At 43.7% G+C, this 20,237-nt stretch overlaps 1 protein-coding gene across 2 annotated transcripts in view; it reads left to right on the top strand.

Annotated features, from left to right (window-relative positions):
* LOC147624863 (E3 ubiquitin-protein ligase ORTHRUS 2-like) overlaps positions 1 to 20,237 on the top strand; it is a 59,048-nt gene that overhangs the window by 5,395 nt on the left and 33,416 nt on the right. The window contains exons 6-7 of one of the 2 annotated variants that reach the window (XM_086818098.1): positions 8,583 to 8,685; positions 8,773 to 8,896. In XM_086818098.1, the coding sequence (XP_086674224.1) occupies positions 8,583 to 8,685; positions 8,773 to 8,896 (227 nt within the window). Of the gene's footprint in view, positions 1 to 8,582; positions 8,686 to 8,769; positions 8,897 to 20,237 lie in introns of both variants that reach the window. The other variant, XM_086818097.1, reaches the window with a different exon arrangement.

Here is a 20,237-nt window from a genome sequence, read left to right as displayed (position 1 = left end):
ACTTCCTCTTGTGATCGTGAATCATGTTAAAAGAAAAGTTTAAATAAATTGTTTGAAATCCTACTCGTTGTTAAAGGAATTATTTTCATATATGGTTTCTATTTATGAAAAGCATATGCCGGCTACCTAGAGTGGCATTGAGGTCCCATCTCGCACAAGAGTAGAATTTCGTCACCCATGCGTGTATTCTCATGGGGATCGATTGTTGAAGGTAGAACCTTTCCTCGGTATGTCATGTGACTTGGTTGAACACAATGCTAATCAATACACTTACATACACTAAGATTTGATGGACACTTACTCAAATACAAGAAGTAATTTGCTGAATTGACAAGAGACACACAATGAGCTGGAACGGCCGACCCCTCTCTCAAATAAAGTATATTGATCTTGGGAGAATCAAGTACATAGTGTCATGGGCATTTCCGACCAGATTTCCATACCAATGCATATGAATACAGTATTGCAAACAAGTGGTCGCCGATGTAGACTTGCAACCCACACTACCCTCTCAAGTGCCCATGTTCCCTACCATCTGCTCTCTATTGTTCCGCCAACAAATGGTAGCAACAATCTGCAAGAGAGCACGTAGGACAAGAGAACAAACACTACACAAGGTATGTGATCTTGTAATCCGGTTCCTCCCTCTTGCTACTTGCTTCCATATTTAAGCATAAAAGCTTACCAATTGCAAGTAGAGTCGATGACAGCAGAAGTCTTCGTGATGGAAGTCCTTGGAGTGATGAGATCTTCGATTTGTCACATTTCTTCGCGACAAAAGTCTTCAAGAGGATGAAGGGAACCTTGGGAAAGCTTCCCCTATGGTTCAACTTGAGAAAGGAGGGTTGAAAATAGCGTTTTTAGCAAAAAGATCAGTAATCACAGCAATAAAGAGAGCTATTTTGTTGAATTTCAGTCACATTGGGAGTGTGTAGGAGAGTGATTAGCATCCAGAAACACTCTTGGAAGCTTGAGAAATACCTTAGCAAGCTTGGAAATGAAGTTGGGAAGGAGAAAAGTGCAGAAAATGCAGCCCAACAGTCCTCATGGAGGAGGCGCCAATCTCTAGAGAGAGGAGGAGGAGTGAGGTGGTGAGTTGTCCAGTGTAGGTAGCAGGGAGGTGCTTCGTGGAGCAAGCTAGAGTAGACACATGGCTGGTTACTCCCTTTGTACAAAGGGGATAAGGTTTGGGCGGTGGACATTGGGTTTTGTCCACCTCGGGACATCAGTGTGTGTGAACACCGGGCTGGTTATAATTTATAATATATATATATACCTAGATGAATCCAAGAACATGTCCAAATTCACCTTTTAGGAACGTGCATGTTATATACTCATGGTAGTCAACCCACAAGACTATATAACTATCAACTTCATTATGCATAGTATTGACTAGATACTATGTATATATATATATGTAATATATATATACATATATATGTGTGTGTGTATGTATATATGTATATATGTATATATATATATATGTATATATGTATATGTATATGTATATGTATATGTATATATGTATATATGTATATGTATATATGTATATATATATATATATATATGTATGTATGTATGTATGTATAGATATATATATATATATATATACATATATATATATGTATGTATGTATGTATGTATGTATAGATATATATATATATATATGTACATATGTATGTATGTATGTATGTATGTATAGATATATATATATATATACATAGATATAATGTATATATATATATCTATGTATATATATATATATATCTATACATACATACATACATACATACATACATATATACATATATATATATATCTATGTATATATATATATATATATCTATACATACATACATACATACATACATACATACATATATATATGTATATATATATGCATGCATGCATGCATGTATGTATGTATGTATGTATGTATATATATGCATGCATGCATGCATGCATGCATGTATGTATGTATGTATGTATGTATATATATGCATGCATGCATGCATATATATATATATGTATGTATGTATGTATGTATGTATGTATACATACATACATACATACATACATATATGTATGTATGTATGTATGTATACATACATACATACATACATACATACATACATATATATATATATATGCATACATACATACATACATACATATGCATGCATGCATGCATGCATGCATGCATGCATGCATGCATGCATATATATATATATATATATATATATATATATATATATATATATATATATATATATATGTATGTATATGCATGCATATGCATGCATGCATATGCATGCATATACATACATATATATATATATATATATATATATATATATATATATATATATATGTATGTATGTATGTATGTATGTATGTATGTATAGATATCGCCCAAAACTTAATGAAGTGTATACACACTCACTTGTAAATTAGTGCTAACTCCTAAGGCTAGGTTGACCAATACTTACTACCTGTCACATGCCACATAACCATGTCAGCAGACAGTTTCACATGCATGGTTTGCGGGCGGGCGTCCCCTTACTCTGAACTACACATTGGTTAAGCAAGCATGAAAACAGCCTGCAATTTCAATTGCGAGCACCCACATAAAGATGCTATGCACTTTCATGTCAACTCTTGTTTCCTCACCTTCTTCTTCCATTGCTCTATGGCCATCTTCATTGTCTCTGCATAAGTATTTGGATCCTTAAGCTCCACTTTTTCTTTAATGCTTCCATGCAACAATCCTATGAATTTGTCTTTCTTTAGGAACTTTGGCGGCGCTTGATTCTCTTCCAAAACCGTGAGAATCCTTCTACTCACAAAAGCTGTAATCTCTTCTTCCTCCCCTTGATATAACATGCTAAGTTCTCTCCAAAGATCTTCTCAGTTGTGGACTTTCCTATATCTCTTTCTCAAGGCTCCCCTCAACTGGTCCCAATTTCCTTTTTTTTCCTTTGTAGCCACATCTTCGTACCACTCATTGGCTTCTCCTTCCAAAAGCAATCCCACTATTCTCAATTTGTAAGCATCTTCATCCTTCTTGTTGCTAAATGCCGCTAATTCAATTCTCCTTAGGAATTGGTCTACATCTTGACCCCTCTTTCCTTTGAATAACTCGTACCCTGGTCTTGCCTAGGTGTTAGAGCTGATCTTCAAGTGGTCACCAACTTGTTGATCGAAGCCCTATACAAGAACTCTTTGATCCTCAATGGGGACACCAAAAGATGGGAAGAGCAAACAGAATCTGAATCTGGTCTCTATAGCATCCAAATCACTCAAAACACCTAGCTCAAGACACCCACCAGCCTTGCATCTATCCTCTGATCCTCTGCTGATGCATTCAGACCCCTAAACTTCCTCAATTTGAATCAGCTGACCCACCAAAATGTCGACTTGGGTCATATCTGACTCTCAACAACCTGATCTTCAGTCCTAACACCTTAGCTGACCTCCTCTGATCTGCTACTGACCTTATTTGACCCCAGTTGACTGCTGTGCTTACTCCTGTCTGATCCCGGCTGACTTTATTAAACTTTCAAGCAACTTCTTGTCCTCTAGACTCCCAGATTTTCCTCCAGAACCAACAACCCTCACACCCCTTGCTGTAGAACCTTATTGATCTTGTTATCTCCCCTCTTATGACTTTTTGCTGACTCCTACCTTCCCGACTCAGCTGACTCCGGTATTCCCTCTTTTGTGTCCTTTCACACTTAGAAATCCTCGAATACCTTAGACCCCACAATGATTCATCATTACAGCCCCTTATTTGACATCAGCTGACCTCCAGCTGACTCTGTTAGACATCCTCCTGCTCAATAAACTGTTTGACTCAGACAGACCTCTGGCTGTCAGATTTGACCCTATCTGGCTTCCTCTCAGCCCAAAAAGATTATCTCTACCCTTCTACACCTTCAGCTGGCCTATCCTGACAGTCAGCCTAAACGATGCTCAAACTTAAGTCTCTGAGTTGGCATGGGAAACACGTCTAGTAGGAGACATGGTACAGCTAGGAGGCCATCATAGACATGTTGAAGGTTATCTGAGGTTTCTCCACCTTCACTCCGAAGGGGGGTATTTTGAGGTCTTGTGTATGTGTATCCATGTGTTAACTGCCCCCAAAGAGATATGTGTTCATATGTATGTGTGTAGCCTTATTCATGTATATGTGTGTGTGGACATGTGCTTAGGTGTGAACACACTCTTTTAACTGGATAAGATAAGTGTATGACATGTGTCATATGCGTATGTGTATGTGATTTATGTGAGTCAAAAGATAAGGTTTGCAACCTAAAAAAGCATGTACTTTGTGTACTTCATATCAATCCAATACACATTGAGTTGTGTAATAGTGTGGTCTCCTTTTTATCTCATCATTCTCTCTCTCTCTCTCTCTCTCTCTCTCTCTCTCTCTTTTTCCACGATGGAACTGTATGAGCCTCCTTAGCCCTGTGTGCTAAACCCTATACCATCAGTCTTAACATGAGTGGCATATGATTTGAGGCTAAGCGGTGGATGGGGATGCAACTGGTAACGAGGGTTTCCCAGGCCTAGGAAGGGCTGTTGTGTTACGGGCCTAAAGGTCTTAAACATGGGTGGCATGTGATTTGAGCCTAAGCCGTGGATGGGGATGCAACGGGAGACTAATGAGCACTTTAGACATGGGTTAGTGTGAAAGGGTTTATTTGTTATAAGTGTGCTTTCTTGTTTTGTTTAGACCCCAAGTGAGTTATTGTCTCATAAGTGCACATCCCTCTAGGGACAAGACCTAAGCGAGGCCTTGGCCATCGCTTGAGCCACACACTTGGACAGTGGGCTCCAGTGGTATGCACAGTAGCAATGGAGCACATTTCATACCTGATGTTTGAAACACCTTTCATAAACACTCTTGACATTTGTATTTCAGTCTATTGGACTTGGTGCTGTTTTGATATCACTTATGCAGCATGTTGCTAGTTTGTCTACTTATTTTGCATGTGTTTGAAGTTTGAACTCTGCCTTTCTTTTTATCCATGCTCTCTTGTCATTGTTTGAATGCAGGTATTGTGTCATTTGAATGATAGAATGCTTGTTTTTAACATTGAACTGTAGTTGTCAACTTTATTTATGCATATAAGTAACATATATGGCATTTTTAAAGCCTTATCTACATGAGACGTTTTTGAAACATATGAGATTTTTATGAAACATTTCTTAAACGTTTAGGAAATGCATTGCATCAAATGCCTGGCTACTATGGTGGTATGGGACGCTAGGATTTGGGCAAAGAATGTGGCTGCAGGTGTGGTGTAGTAGGTCTAGCCTCTACTTGAGGGTGCTCTGGACGGAGCTATGGCTGGGTAGTGCGTTGCCGGCACCATATCTATGTTGGTTTGTATGAGTGTTTATCTTGTAGGAGCTACTGGGGTGTTCAAGGGGCTGTTTTAATTGGTAGCAGAGCAACTTAGGCACTTCATGCATGCGAGTCTAATTCTTGGTTGTGTATCTGCAAGATGATTCTTTGTTTCATGCATGGAGTTAGGCACTTTCCTTGGTCTTGTGCTAATGGATTTATTGTTGTCTTTCTTTTTTTTTGGCGCAAATTGATTCAAAGTATACTCCACGCACCTCAAAGTCAGTTCTTGCTGCTTTTTGAGGAAAAGAATTTGGGTTCCTAAGTTGCTGTGAGGTGACTGGGTGATTCTGTGCTAGGTACAGTCTGCGCTTTGATTTGGGAGGTGGGTCAGTGAAGACACTCCTGATCATGGCTCCAAAGTTGGAGATGGTTGATGCTGTGCAGACCAGCAACACTACGAACATCGGATTAGGACTTTCGCCTTGAACCAGAGAAGAATCACCACCAAGAAAGCACATTAAGCTGCCAAAAGTAGAAAGGTTTTGTCGACTGCTCAATATAGATAAAAGGACCACCAAGATATAGGAAAGAGTCGCTTCCTAAAATAGTCAATTGATTGCTAAGAATAGATGTTACCGCTGATGTGCCATTCTACTGTGCGAACAATCTCTTACGGCCTTGGAGTCCTCTTTATATGAAAAACCTCTAGGATTTAAAAAAACAAATTAATGGTGAAGAAATACGAGAGATTTTTTTTTTAAAAAAAAATCATTTTTTAAAAGGTCAACAGTGCTGCATTGCAATTGCTGCAGGCATCTTGCCTTTTCCAACACCTCATTCTGCTGCAGTTGGAGGGCCTTGAAGGCATTGGCCTGGATGCAGCTTGGGCGAGCTAGGTATTTGGGCGTGGCTGCAAGGGTGTTGTTTAGCTTGCCAGTGGTGGAGGTGCATTGGCCGGACGCCGCTTGGGTGAGGTCTGCGAGCTAGCTCTTTGTGCTTGGCCGCAAGGGTGTTGTTTACCTTGCCAATGGTGGAGAGTGCCCACTCAGGCTCTCTGAGGTGGTTGGGCAAGGAGGCAAGGCCTTCTTTTGCAACCTTTGCATCTCCTCGGTCTCAGGACCCTTTTTTTTAAAATTTTTCCCCACTGGCCCTAAAATAACTGCCAACAATTTGTTGTCTCTGGTTGTAGTTTTTCAGAGAAGAAGGCTTCCTTTGAGTTTCAATGATATAACCTTCTATCTGAAAGGGCACCTTAAAGAGGAAGGCTACTGGCTTGCATTGTCTTTGAGAGAGAGAGAGAGAGAGAGAGAGAGAGAGAGAGAGAGAGAGCATCATTTTAAAAGGATGTAGTGGTAAGGCTCATTGCTGTCCATCAGTGAAAGCTGAAGCTGCATGCTTTTGGCATGCTTTGTGTTATGGGCCATGCACGATAGGAGAGGAAGACAATGATGGTTTGAGTAATCCGAGGCTGGCCTTGTGAAGCACCCACACTTGCTGTTTTGCACACTTTTGCTGGGGTAAAAAGCTTTGCCCACACATGCTGATGAACAAAAATGTACCACTAAAGAGGATGGCATGACTACATGTCTTCTCACCTCACAAAGTAAAAAGTGTGAGAAAGAAGACAAAGATGCAGCGAAGTAGAAAGTAGCTTGCTTTAAGAAAAGGACACTACTGCCGTGGATTGTAATACGAAACATGAAGCCTGTGGGCCATCAACGTGAAACCTTACCTTCACCTTCATCTCTGTGCATGATGAAAAGAAGACGACCTCAAGATAGCAAGCAGAAAAACCAAAATAGAAAAACACTAGCATGGCATCAAGAGAATGTTCCACCTGCCCCCGATATACTAATAATTCAGGTGCCCTTCTGTGAACGTGCTAGATCAGTTTCACTTGATCTTTACCCCCTGGAGATTAGTTCCCTCATGCATACACATCATTTCACTCTCTAGCTTACTTGGCTTAACCCTTCCTTTGGCAGCTTGCCTTAGACTGGTGTTCACACTTACAACTTGCAAGTGTGGTGTGTATTCTCATGCTGCGTTGTGTATTGGTATTCAGACCTTTTTCCTCATGTCCTCAAGCACTTTGCTTCATTTCTTGGCCTTGAGCCACTAATCCTTGCCCAAAGCATTATATTTTTGGCCTTGATCCATTTGGCTCTTGCCAATTTGTTAGCCAACTAATTAGGGTGGTGGACTCCTAGAGGTTTGGGTCTCTTGCCTCTGTAGTGAAGGAATGCACAGCGGAAGATGGGAAAGTGGAAACGCAGGAGAGAGAGTGAGAGAGAGAGAGATGGAGAAAAACGCAGGTGTATACTTGCTCTCAATATCAACCAAACAAGATGAACATTCTGGTATAAGTCCCAAGCAGGAGGGGGAAGATCACCTCGTATGTGAGGGTCTGCAGCAAGCCAAAAACGCAGAGGCACAAGGCATGCAAGGCGAGCACAAAAGTGTGCGTGAGGGGGGGGGAAGGCCCGGCTATATGTATGCCCAAAAGGGGGCAGCCGACCAGCACCACAAGACTGGGCATAAAGGCCCACGACTCCATAAAATGGGGGAAAAAGGTGGGAAAAAGGCGTGAGGGGTGACCAGCCCCTCAAGCTAATATGGTCAGCCCTAGAGGCTCAAATTGGACACCAAAGAGAAGCCAGCAGCAAGGGGATGATGATGTCTAGCACATAGGTAGTCTCCTATTTGTAAGCGAGACTGTGGATCGTCCTTTGTTTGGACTCTGATGTGTGTCTGTATAGAAAATGACATCTGTCCCTGTATTTTGTTTCTCCCAAAACTTCAGGATCTGACCATTGAATACCGTAGCCATGTGCAGAGCATCCATGATCTCATAGGCCCCATGTCCCTATGTAGGGCTGTATGTTAATTCTTACAATGGGATGTGGTCCTTCTCCAATTCATGTGTGTGCCACGTAGAACCAGGCACTTCTTCAAGAAGTCGAGGGATATTTGGCTGTTCTTGAACTTCAAGAGAAGCTGATGCTCTCTAACCCTATCCTTGCCAGCCCTCCATACATCCATAAAAAGGTCCTCTGCAATCCCCAGTTCTCTGCATATCTGGGTGCCATCATCCTTGCAGGAAGTGCACACACACACACACACACACACACACCCCACACGCACACACAGAGAGAGAGAGAGAGAGAGAGAGAGAGAGAGAGAGAGAGAGAGAGAGAGAGAGTTAATCAATGCTTACAACTTTCAGTGATGAGATTGGCGATAGACCTCGGCCATTGCCACAAATTGATGAATTAAAAGGTGCCATTGACTTGACTGAAAGGAAATGCCAACCAGCATGGGATTGGAAGGTAACAGTTCCCCATGTAACTTGATGAAGTTTCACAAGAAATATCATATCTAATGTGGATTGTGGGGTTTTGCTTCTTCTTAAGGAGGAGGAGGGAGTTTGGGGTTGGGTGAAACCACAGCCAACAAGCAAGAAGGCTGAGGATGGGGTTAGAGGTGGACAGAAGCAAGGAAGCCGAAAGTCCTTGTCCATGGGTCAGCGTTTGCTCAAAGGTACTCACAGGAAGTAATGAAATTCTTTAATGTTCTTGGAGGCCCTGAAACTATGTGGAAAAAGTTCACCATTTTGTGGTCCAATCTGCAACTTCCTACAATTAGGCTACTTAGACATGCAGGCCCACCTTATCAATGCTTGTGCGAGGCAGCTCTCATCGCCCCTATTATGGAAGGGGCTGTCACTTCACTTCATGATAGCAGCCTTAGACACCAATGCAAGGAAGGACTGCCTTCATATTTACAACAACAACAATGGACTCAGAACTTCTAGAGCACAAACAAATGAACAGGGTGCATTCTTTATGTGTATGTGTGTGTGTGTGTGTGTTATATATATATATATATATATGTATATATATATATATAGAGAGAGAGAGAGAGAGAGAGAGAGAGAGAGAGAGAGAGAGAGAGAGATTATATTAACATCTACTAGAGATTCAAAGGCACTATGAGACCAAAAAGATGTTACATGCAGTCCAGGTGTCCACTGCACCACCACTGAAAGGGGATCTAAACCATTACGGAAGAGGCAATGGAAACTCCCGCGTGTCGCAATACATCAGTTAGGGAATAAGTGTTCAAAAGCCAATCTAAGTCCAAACATAAGTTAAGGGACCAAGTGTCCATCCAGTGACATCTAAGCCTTGTGGGCTTCAAAATCATGCAAATCACCAAGAAACTAGGGTTTCCCCTTCCAAGATATGAAGTTAGAATGGAACAAACTTCAAAACCAAACTAAAAACAATAAAGTAATACATCCAAAGCTCCAAAACCGTGTCTCTTTCGGAGCGTGACCTCCCAATTACCACCAGGCAATAAGAACAGAGCTAAGCCCTAGGCAAGTCCTCGTCGGTGGCGGCAAGTATGTTCAAGTCAAGTAAGGCTTACCTTAGCCTTGCCGAATTAGTGTTGTTTTGGGTGTCACCTTCAAGCCGCAACACAACTCCCCAATGTAGGTTCGCTAGCTTGTCCGGCACGTCCTCACTCTGTTGTCATGCTCCTTTGCTAAGGGGGTGAAGGTAGAGCTCTCTATGCCTAGATGGAGGCAAAAAGAAAATGTCTTTCGTAGTGGTTCTCTTTCACAAAAGGTAGGGGAAGAAGAACCTAATAAGAGGGAGCAACTTACAAGCAATCATATTGAAGCAAGCAACTGTAACATGCAAGAATCCAATAGAGCACAAGCAAGCAAGAGTAGAGAAGAGAAGAGCTCACAAGTATTCTATTGCAGGCAAATGGTTTTGTATTGTTCAGTGTCACAAGCTAACGACACTCCACGAGTCGTGTGTATATGTAGAGTATGCACTAGTGGTGAGGTGGAGGACGAGATGCCTATCCTACAATGAGGAGGAGGATTTCATTCTCTCTAGGACGGATTTGGTCCCCTCTCATTGGGTCATGCAGTATGAAGATCATAGATGTTTAGGCATGTATCTACAAGAGCTTTGCCATAAAAGAGCTCATGCTTAGGTAACACTCTGAGAGAGTGTGGGTGAGGCGCCTCCCAAACCTCCATCACCTCCACTCAAGGACTTCAAATTCGTGATCTGCTTCAACGACATGGCGAGCTTCCATCACAAAAGGGAGATATTATGGATACTTTGTGTTCCACTCTCGAGGAGGATGGTATCACTGTTTGGTCAGATGTAGCATCACACATATGGATACATTTGCTTATCCAGCGTTTCACACAGTTTTTTCTTGTCCATTGTCCAATATTCATCAGGGTTACATTGTACTACCTTTTTGGTCTCATAGACCCTTTGGGTCTTTTGAAGATGTTAATCTCTCTCTCTCTCTCTCTCTCTCTTACTCATGACACGATTGAGGAGAATAAAAGAAGGGAGATTTGGGCATTACATGTGCGGGTGGTTGGGTTGCAAGAAGGGGAGTTTGCCAAGGCTGACGCCATCACACTGTTGGAAAATGGGCATAGAAGCCACACCATATATGAACAACACAAACTCTTCTTGAGCATGATTTTTGACGAGGCTTGGCGTAGGATTTGGGAACGCTGCTTACCCATCCCCATCACAGACCCACACATATTACGCAATTATATGCATACGCATTATATATTATGCCCCACCAACCCCCCCTCCCACAAGCACCTGACGCACGTCCCACCACATCCACCTTCTTCAGAGGAGACATGGTGGTGTGAAGGCTATATGTAGGCTTCAAAACGGCCGATCACAAGATCACGAGGGGCTTATGGCTGAGCACCTCCCTTATGCATGCCACACCCTAGCACCCCTCCTAGCCCATATGTTTAAAAGGTCCCTCTTAGAGGGCTTTCCCTTGATGTGGTCACATCACACATTATTGCACCTATCTATAAGGCGGGAGACCCCATGGATCCTTATAACTACAGAACCATCATGATTGGCTATATCTTGGCAAAGCACTATGGATCTATACTTGAGTTTAAGCTCAGCACACTGGCAGAGAGGGAGAGGGATATAGGGCACGAGGGCAAGAAGGGTTTAGGAGGACCTTCTCCACGCTAGATCACATATCATTGAGCAGGCCAAGGTAGATGGCCGCCGATTGTACTGTTGCTTCGTGGACTTCGGGAAAGCCTTTGATACAGTGCCTCGGGCCCGTCACCTACAATGCTTCCTGTTAGAATTGCACAATGCGGAAGCAAGAGAGAGAGAGAGAGAGAGAGAGAGAGAGAGAGAGATGTCAAACAAGATCAAGCTTTGATTATAGCAAGAGGTTTACACAAGGCTTATACTCGCCAAGAGTTGGTTGGAGACAATCATTTGTTGAGAATGAATGGATACAACAAGAGGGGAGAGGGGCCTTTATATAGGAAAGCCTTTAATAAAGTGCCAACCCTTATATAAGACCTAGTTCCCACATGACACATGAGATGCACATATTTTAAAACTTCCAGCATCTTGGGATCCCGTCTGACATGATCTGGGCCATCATTGCCTTATATGGGTCAGTTATTGGTAGAGGGTGAGATGCCCGAGAGGACTATCTGAGGAGGTCTCTAGCACCACTGGAGTGCAACAAGGATGCCCACTATCTCCGACCCCCTTTGGAGTGAAACAAGGATTCCCACTATTTGTGGAAGAGATTTTCTAGGAGGTATTCTTGTTTCCATCCTTTTATATGCTGATGATATTGTACTCATTGTAGATTCTGAGGAGAGGCTACAAAACCACATGGATACTTTACAGGATTTTTGCACACAGAGGGGGCTCTCAATAAACCTTGGGAAAACCAAGGTTATGGTATTCCACACCTTCTAGCGAATTGTAGGCCATGCAAAGATCACTTACATGGGTGGCAGGGTTGAGGTCATATGTCTATCTCGAAGCTACTTTCACTAGTCCACACTTCTCTATGAGACAAGCAGCAGAGGATAGACTCATGTATGCAGCACTAGATTTATGGTAGATTGGCAGCACATAGAGCGTCCTTAAATCATGATGCTATCATGGATGATACACAGCAAGCCATCTGTTCCCCACCAGATTGGCGACGTAGAGTTTGTTGTGGCCATCCTATGTTGATGGAGGCCCCATTCCAAATAGACACTTATATACAGAGGGTGAGGGAAATGGATCCATTTGACCCCCCTGACTTGCACTACAATCATCACAGCAACAGATAGCGGCTGCAGGAGAGCATTCATCTTGGTATGGCACAATACTCACTTGGTTTCAGGCACATGCATTACAAATGGACCAACTCCCTCCATTTCAGTTTGATCTATATTCCCCATACATTAGGCTGACACATGAGGACAAGAACCAGGTGATCCGATACGATCTACCAAGATGCAGTACTACAGAGATCATTTCTTGAGACTTACAGCAGATGGTTTCATAGAGACCAAGTTATCTCGATGTCCCATGCTGTGAGGATAGCCATTGGCCAGCTTAGGGTATCATGCCATAGATTGAGGGTAGAGACTAGCAGAGCTGAGGGGATACCTAGAGACAACAGGACATGTAGACTTTGTTAGCCGAGGGTTGAGTCGCAGGAGCACTGTCGTTGCCAGTGCCTAGTCTCTATGAGATTAGAGGGTGATTTCACTGTCTATTAAGAGAGGGCTTTGGACCCTTATCCCGGATCATCGAGTTCCCGGATCAGAGGTGCCTTGGACTCTTCCTATTGGAGCTCAGCCGCATAGACAGTTCACGATTCAGAGATCCGCGCCCCCAACAACCCTCCTTTCAGCTTTCCATCTGTTGTAAGCCCAACGGAGCGTGCAATGATAGATTTAACCATGTGTACAGGAGATATGAATAGAGAGAGAGAAGGGGGGAAGAGAGATGGGTATAGGGGTTTCACACAGTACACCATGCTGAGCGGGGAACAAGCCCCGACCCCTTTTCAAGAATTTATTTAAGGAACAATCCAGGGGCTTCGAAGAGGCACAAGATCTTTGATGCCCGAGCTCACCACGAGGATGACCCACAAGTGTCCCTCACTGAGCTAGTACCAATTTCCAATGTTTGAATCAAGTCTGATGCTCTCAAATACCCACAAAAGTCTTTACCCCCAATCTGGACAAGAATCTTGAAAAGGCACACACCGGGATAGAGAAGCTGGAAAGATGAGAGAGGATGGTGCAAGGCAACCCAAGGCTCTTCTCCCAAGGGGTGGTGGTGGCGTTTCTTTAGTTGGCGGGAGTCCTTCAAAGGCGGCACATGTGACAGCTGATAGGCGGTGCAGGCGGCTCATGGCAGTGTTACTGGAGGCCACAGGCATACAATCGGCATGAGCATGCTGAGCAAGGCGTCATAGGCGCACGGAGCGGGCAGCCTCATGCGGCGCATGAAACCGATCCCGTCAAGTGGGAAAGACTCCGTTGGACACCCACACGCTTAATAGCACAACTTTAAAACCACAAATATGAAATGGACAACTTAAAACAACTTGAAATTTAAATGAACAGAAATGGAAAGATGGACACCAGCACTGGGGCCGGAACGGGCCGACCCCCCCCTCAATATATGATATATTTATTGGGAGTATTTAATGAATACAATGCTCCATGGGTTCTGAGAACCAGATAATGTCCATGTACATATGAAAACAGTACCAAACAAGTAGGCTCGGATTTCGATGAAGAAAACTCGAAGCAGAACGACCACTAGTGTGGTCCAATCACTACGGTCCTGTGCTTTCACTGGACTCCGCAGAGAGCGCCTCACTGGTGTTCCGAGACCACGCACAAACAGGCGCTCTCGTACTAACGCCTGGCTCTCCCGATCTCAGCACCTTTGGACCGAGGTTCGCCAATACAGCTTGGACAACCCGGCACCGAACGGGTGTGGCCGTAGAGGGATGAATCCCTTATCAGATTTAAACATATAATACTTTACTCAAATCTGAAAGTCACTTACTTGTGGATGGTTGAGGAAGTCCAACACCCATGTGCGCTCTTACTTGAGAAATACACCGAGGCACAGCACGTCGAGAGGGGTAGCTTGCAGCCACCGGCCTGTAGCACACAATTGAAGAGGATTCACAGCACACAGTTGAAGAGGCGCCCGTAGTAAACAGAGGGAGCAGCGCCTGTAGAGGATGCAGCCTGCACAGCTGATTGCTTGTGTGGTGGGCAGCCCACTAGATAACCAGCGTAGCCCTTAGCAATAGGGATTCCAGTCGCCAACAGAAGGTACTGAAGTGCAGCCAAATAGAAGTAGTCGGCTGTGTATGATGTGAAGCAGCAGCAGGAAAGCTCACGTAGCCTGTATAGACAGGAGGATATTGTAGAAGGTGGGCAGCCTGCAGGCTAAGCTGGCGTAGAGGTTAGGGCAGCCGCCTTTGTGTAGGTAACACAGCCTGTAGGAAAACAGGCGCAAGGAGAAGAGCAGCCGCCTGTAGTTGCAGCCCCTGGGAAGAGTAGCCGCCTGCAGGGCAGTAGCAGCCAGCAGCAAAGGGTACTGTAGTCGTGCAGGGAAGGCAGCCAGCCGCTTGGGAAAAACAAGCGAAGAGAAGATGGTCGCCGGTTTCTCCACGCAAGAAGGTGGTAGCGATGGGTGATCCTCAAACGCAAGAAGCGATTCTTTTTAATAAAATGAAAAGGTGGAGTTGTGATGCCCACGTTTGCATGTGGGTGGGGAGTTTGGGTAGGTGCCCATGCCCACCCCCACACTCACTTAAAGTGGGGCTCCCCACCTTGGCCCCTAAGTGGGTGCCCATATTTAAGTAAATGTGAACACCTAACCTTATAAAATAAGAGGTTAGAGATAAAATAATAAAAATAACATGTGCAACATACTTACCACCTGTTCACATGCACTAAAACTCGTCAGAATACAGGGCAGACTTCACGACTCACTGGCAGGCGTCCCCGCTCAGTAAGTAACACGTCAGGCAGGCAAACACACAAATACATGTCATGCGAAAACAGTTTCAAGCATGCAAATTATGTGTGCATGTGCAAATAGTAACATGGACATATCTCCCGTTCATGGAACATGTACAAAATATCTGTCGGCACAAAACTGGCACGACATAAAAACATAAAAACCTGGTCTTCCTATGGAGTGACAGTCCCATAGGTAAGACACAGTTCCAGGCACGAGTTTCCCTATGGTGTGACAGTCCCATAGGTAAAACACGGCACGAATACTGGCTCTTCCATGGCGTGACAGTCCCATGGATCGAACACAGTCCAGGTCATACACGGGTGGCACTGGTCTGGCTCCCGTCCATACGACACCATCCTGCTAACACACGGGTGGCACCAGTCTGGCTCCCGTCCATGTCAGCAAAATACTGGCCTCTTCACATGAGACACCGGCCTGGCCTCAAGTGAACGAGACGCAAAAACTAGGAATGGACCAAATGGTCGGCCAATTGGTGACATCCCCCCGGGCTTCTAAAGAGTTGACCTCAACTTAAAAGCCTCAAGATATGCCTGCAACAATTGCGGATAATCTGCAAAATAATCTTCATTTACCCATTTGGCATCAATAGGCAAATAATTCTTAAACTTCACAAGTTATCTCCTGGAAAGCTTTCCTGCAGGTAGCTTTCTCTCCTTGTGAAAAACAATCTGTTCTGGCTGGAGGATCTCCTCAAGCTCTTCAATTTCTGGCGGATCTTCTGTGACAGGCTCATCAGGATCTGGCCCCACATATTTCCGAAATAGACTCACATGAAAAGCATTGTGAATCTTCCAATGACTAGGTAAAGCAAGTCTGTAGGACACTTCATTGATCTTCTGAATCACCTTGAAGGGTCCATAATAGCGAGGAGAAAGCTTAGGATATGATCCTTCTCGTCCTGGCCTCTTCCGAAGCCTAGCCTTCTCAAATTTCAGCAATACCCAATCACCTTCTTTGACTTCCATGTCCCTTCTATGCTTGTCAGCAGCCATTTTATGCTTATCCTGAGATCTTGCAATGGCTGTCCGCACCTGACCAAAGGCAACATCCAAGTCACGAACATATTCATCAGCTGCAAAAATCTCATCCTTTGTACGAAGGATGGGTGGCAAGACCACTCTGCCATAAATAATCTCAAACGGAGCCTTTCCTGTGGAAGCATGGATCGTATTGTTGTAGGCAAACTCAACAAGTGGAAGATACTTCTCCCATGCACTCTTTTGATCTGCCACATAAAATTTCAACAAATCCAACACGGCTGAATTTGCAGCTTCACTTTGGCCATCCGTTTGGGGATGATAAGCTGATGAAAACTCAAGCTTAGTACCCATATTATCAAATAAAGCCCTCCAAAATAGGCTTGTAGTCCTGGGATCTCGATCCCCAACAATGGATTTAGGCATACCATGATGCTTGAAAATATTAGCAAGAAAAAGCTTTACCATATGATGAGCTTTAATGGTTTTCTTGACGGGCAAGAAGTGAGCTTGCTTGCTAAACCTGTCCACAATAGTCCAAATAGCATCATTCCCATGCTGGGATCTAGGCAAATCCATAATAAAATCCATCGTGATACTTTCCCAAGGTTGCGAGAGAATAGGCAATGGCTGAAGCAAACCTGGAGGCTTTTGCCTATCAAATTTCACCTTTTGGCAAGTAATACATGCACGCACATAAGCCTCAATGTCTTTACGCATGCTTGGCCAAAAGAAATACCTCTGAATCATGCGAGTAGTAGGCATAATACCTCTATGACCAGCATATGGTGGAGCGTGACATTCGTCCATAACCTTTGGACGCAAATCCTTCACCACACATAGGCAATTATCCTTCATGAGATAACCCTCGTTGATAACATAAGAGGCATGTGAATGACCAGCCATTAAATCAGTCCATATATGGCAAAAATCAGCATCCAAATGATAGAAATCTCTCATAGCAGATAGATCTCCATGAGAGGCCACTGAGACTGCAGCAACATAAGGCCTCCTAGATAGTGCATCGGCCACCACATTTTTCTTTCCTGGAGTATGCACAATCTGAAAATGAAACATGGAAAGAAAGTTTGCCATTCTCATCTGCTTCTCTGAAAGCTTGGTTTGAGATAGAAAGTATCTTAAGCTTTGATGATCTGTCTTGACTACAAATTCAGCCCCAAGAAGGTAATGTTTCCATATCTTTAAGGCGCGAATTACAGCCAAGAGCTCTTTCTCATAGATATCCATATGAAGCTCGGCATCATGCAAACGACGGCTCTCGTATGCAACTGCATGTCCTTCTTGATTTAGGACAGCTCCTATGCAATCACCACAAGCATCACATTCAACCACGAATGACTTGTGCAAGTCAGGAACAATCAATACTGGACCACATATGATCGCATGCTTGAGCTGCAAGAAAGCATCCTGTTCCTTTGAAGTCCATTTAAAAGCAGTTTTCTTCTTTGTGAGATCATGTAGAGGAGTGGCAATCATAGCAAAATGCCTTATGAAACGCCTGTAGTACGAACATAATCCCAGAAAACTACGTACTTGATGTACGTTTTGTAATTCGGGCCAATTCCGAATAGTCTCTATCTTTGCAGGATCCATTGTAACTCCATCCTTGGATACAATATGTCCCAAATAATGAATCTCTGAAAGGAAAAACTCACTTTTCTTGGCATCGACGAAAAGTTTATGCTTCCGCAACTCTTCGAACACTGTGAGCAAATGAGTTCTGTGTTCGTGCTCATTCTTGGAGAAAACCAAGATATCATCAAAGAAGACTCCTGTAAACTTGCGATGGGGTCGGAATATCCTATCCATCATACGATTAAAAGTAGCAAGAGCATTGGTGAGACCAAAAGGCATTACCAAGAATTCATATAATCCGAAGGCTGTCCTGAATGCAGTCTTATGGACATCTTGTGGCACCACGCGTATTTGGTGATAACCACTCTTCAAATCAAGTCTGCTAAAGCAAGCTGAGCCATCAAGCTTATCCAAGATATCATCAATACGTGGAATTGGGAATCTGTTCTTGATGGTAAGCTTGTTCAAAGCTCTATAGTCCACACACATACGGAATGATCCGTCCTTCTTTTGAACAAGAAGCACAGGAGAGCAGTAAGGTGAGGAACTGGGCTGAACCAAACCTTTCTCTAAAAGCTCGTTTACCTGCTTCATAATTTCTTCTTGTTGTGCAGCACTCACTCGGTATGCGGGTTTGTTAGGAGGAGAACTACCTGGCACAAGATCTATACGGTGATCTTCGGGCCTTTGAGGAGGTAGTTCACCTGGCAACGAGTCAGCAAAACAGTCGTTGAATGCATTAAGAAAATTCAGCCTATCATTAGACATAGCATCCACATTTTGATGATTTGGCACAAGATTATCACGCACAAAAACCAAGTACGCTGAAAGACTCTTTTTCATTGCTTTATTAATTTGGATGTGTGATACAACTGGGATGGAATCCCCTTCTTTGCCAGCATCAATAAAATGCATGCGGCCTTTATGCATAAAGGAAATCATATTAGACTTGTAGTCTTTGCGGGGCTCAAGCCTATGATGCCACGGCTTGCCCAACAATACATCACATCCATTCAGAGGAGCAACTAGGAAATGCTCATTATCAAGGTAGCCCTGTATATGAATACGCAACTTCCCAATCAAAGGGGTAACCTGCACCTCTTTACCAATAAATGCAGCTTCGGGCGGCTTCAATCTGAGGTCCCATGTTTTCAACCTCAATACCCAATGCAGCTGCCATTTGCATAGAGATGAAATTGTCAGTTGCACAGTCATCAAACATGAAGAGTGCGGGCTGATCCTTGATTTGCCCCCAAGCCTTGCAAACCATTCGCTCTTTTGCATCATGACCTGTATTACCTTGCACATCAGGAACTGCATGAACATTTGCTTTGGTGTGCTTGTCCTCGTGCTTTGGTTTACGATCTGGGCATTGCCGAAACATGTGGTCTTTGCTACCACAAGAAACGCATTTTCCATCCTTGGCATATTGCTCTCTTTGCTCCGGGGTTAATCCAAATTTGTTCTTCCTTGGGCCCTGTTCTTTGGATGTGTTATTTTCAGCTTTACCACCCTTGTAAGGCTCCCGGAAGTTCTTTTTAGGTGGCTGTCCATCCTTTTGGTGATTTGGGACAGCCTTGTCCTTCCCCTTGGAACCTCCTTGATCTTGCTTGATCTTGAGCACCAATTGCTCCGTAGCAAGAGCAGAAGCTGTAAGTTGTTGCAACGTATGTTTCGGGTGCAATTCAATACCCGATCTATATGCAGGTTGCAATCCAGAACGAAACTTCCTCTTTCTTTCATCTTCTGTGATTAGCATGAAGGGAGTCACTTCCAGCAACACTTTCCAAAATTTGTTAACATACTGTTGCACACTCTCATTATCTTTTTGTTCCAGCCTGTCCCACTTTGAGTGAGAGTTTGTTCCGCGTTGGGTGGCAAGAACTGAGCATAAAATCTATCTTTGAATTCCTTCCAAGTAGAGATGGGATCCTTGGTGATCTTTTCAGTGATCCACCAATGGGCAGCAGTCCCTTTTAGAAACATGCTAGCATGGCGCACTTTTGATTTTTCTGTAAAGTCCTCATCGCTAAAAGCAATGTCGAACTGTGCCACAAACGCTAACACCTTAGAAGCATCATGTTCACCATGAAAGACATCAAATTTGACAGATTTATCACCTGCTTTGAATTCCTTGAGCTTCCTGGCATGAGGCTCATGGTCCTCTCTTTTTCTTTTCCCCTTATCCAACGGGGTAGCCCTGTCTGCATGGGCTCCATGGGCCGTCATAGAAGCTTCATGGGGCACGGTGGCATGTGCTCCACGAACTCGAAACTCAGATGCATGTGACTTACCTGCATATGGCATGGTCTCTCCATGAGACAACTCAGAAGGCAAAATTTTTCTGGAAGTAGACCTGTCACCATGAGATACATATCTTGCATGCATGTGACTTTCGTGCCC

This window comes from Cibotium barometz, chromosome 24 (assembly GCF_041138505.1).
Source record: "Cibotium barometz isolate CiBa-2024 chromosome 24, ASM4113850v1, whole genome shotgun sequence".
NCBI classification, from domain to species: domain Eukaryota; kingdom Viridiplantae; phylum Streptophyta; class Polypodiopsida; order Cyatheales; family Cibotiaceae; genus Cibotium; species Cibotium barometz.
The sequence above is the reverse complement of the archived record's forward strand: the minus strand, read 5'-3'. Positions and strand labels throughout refer to the sequence as shown.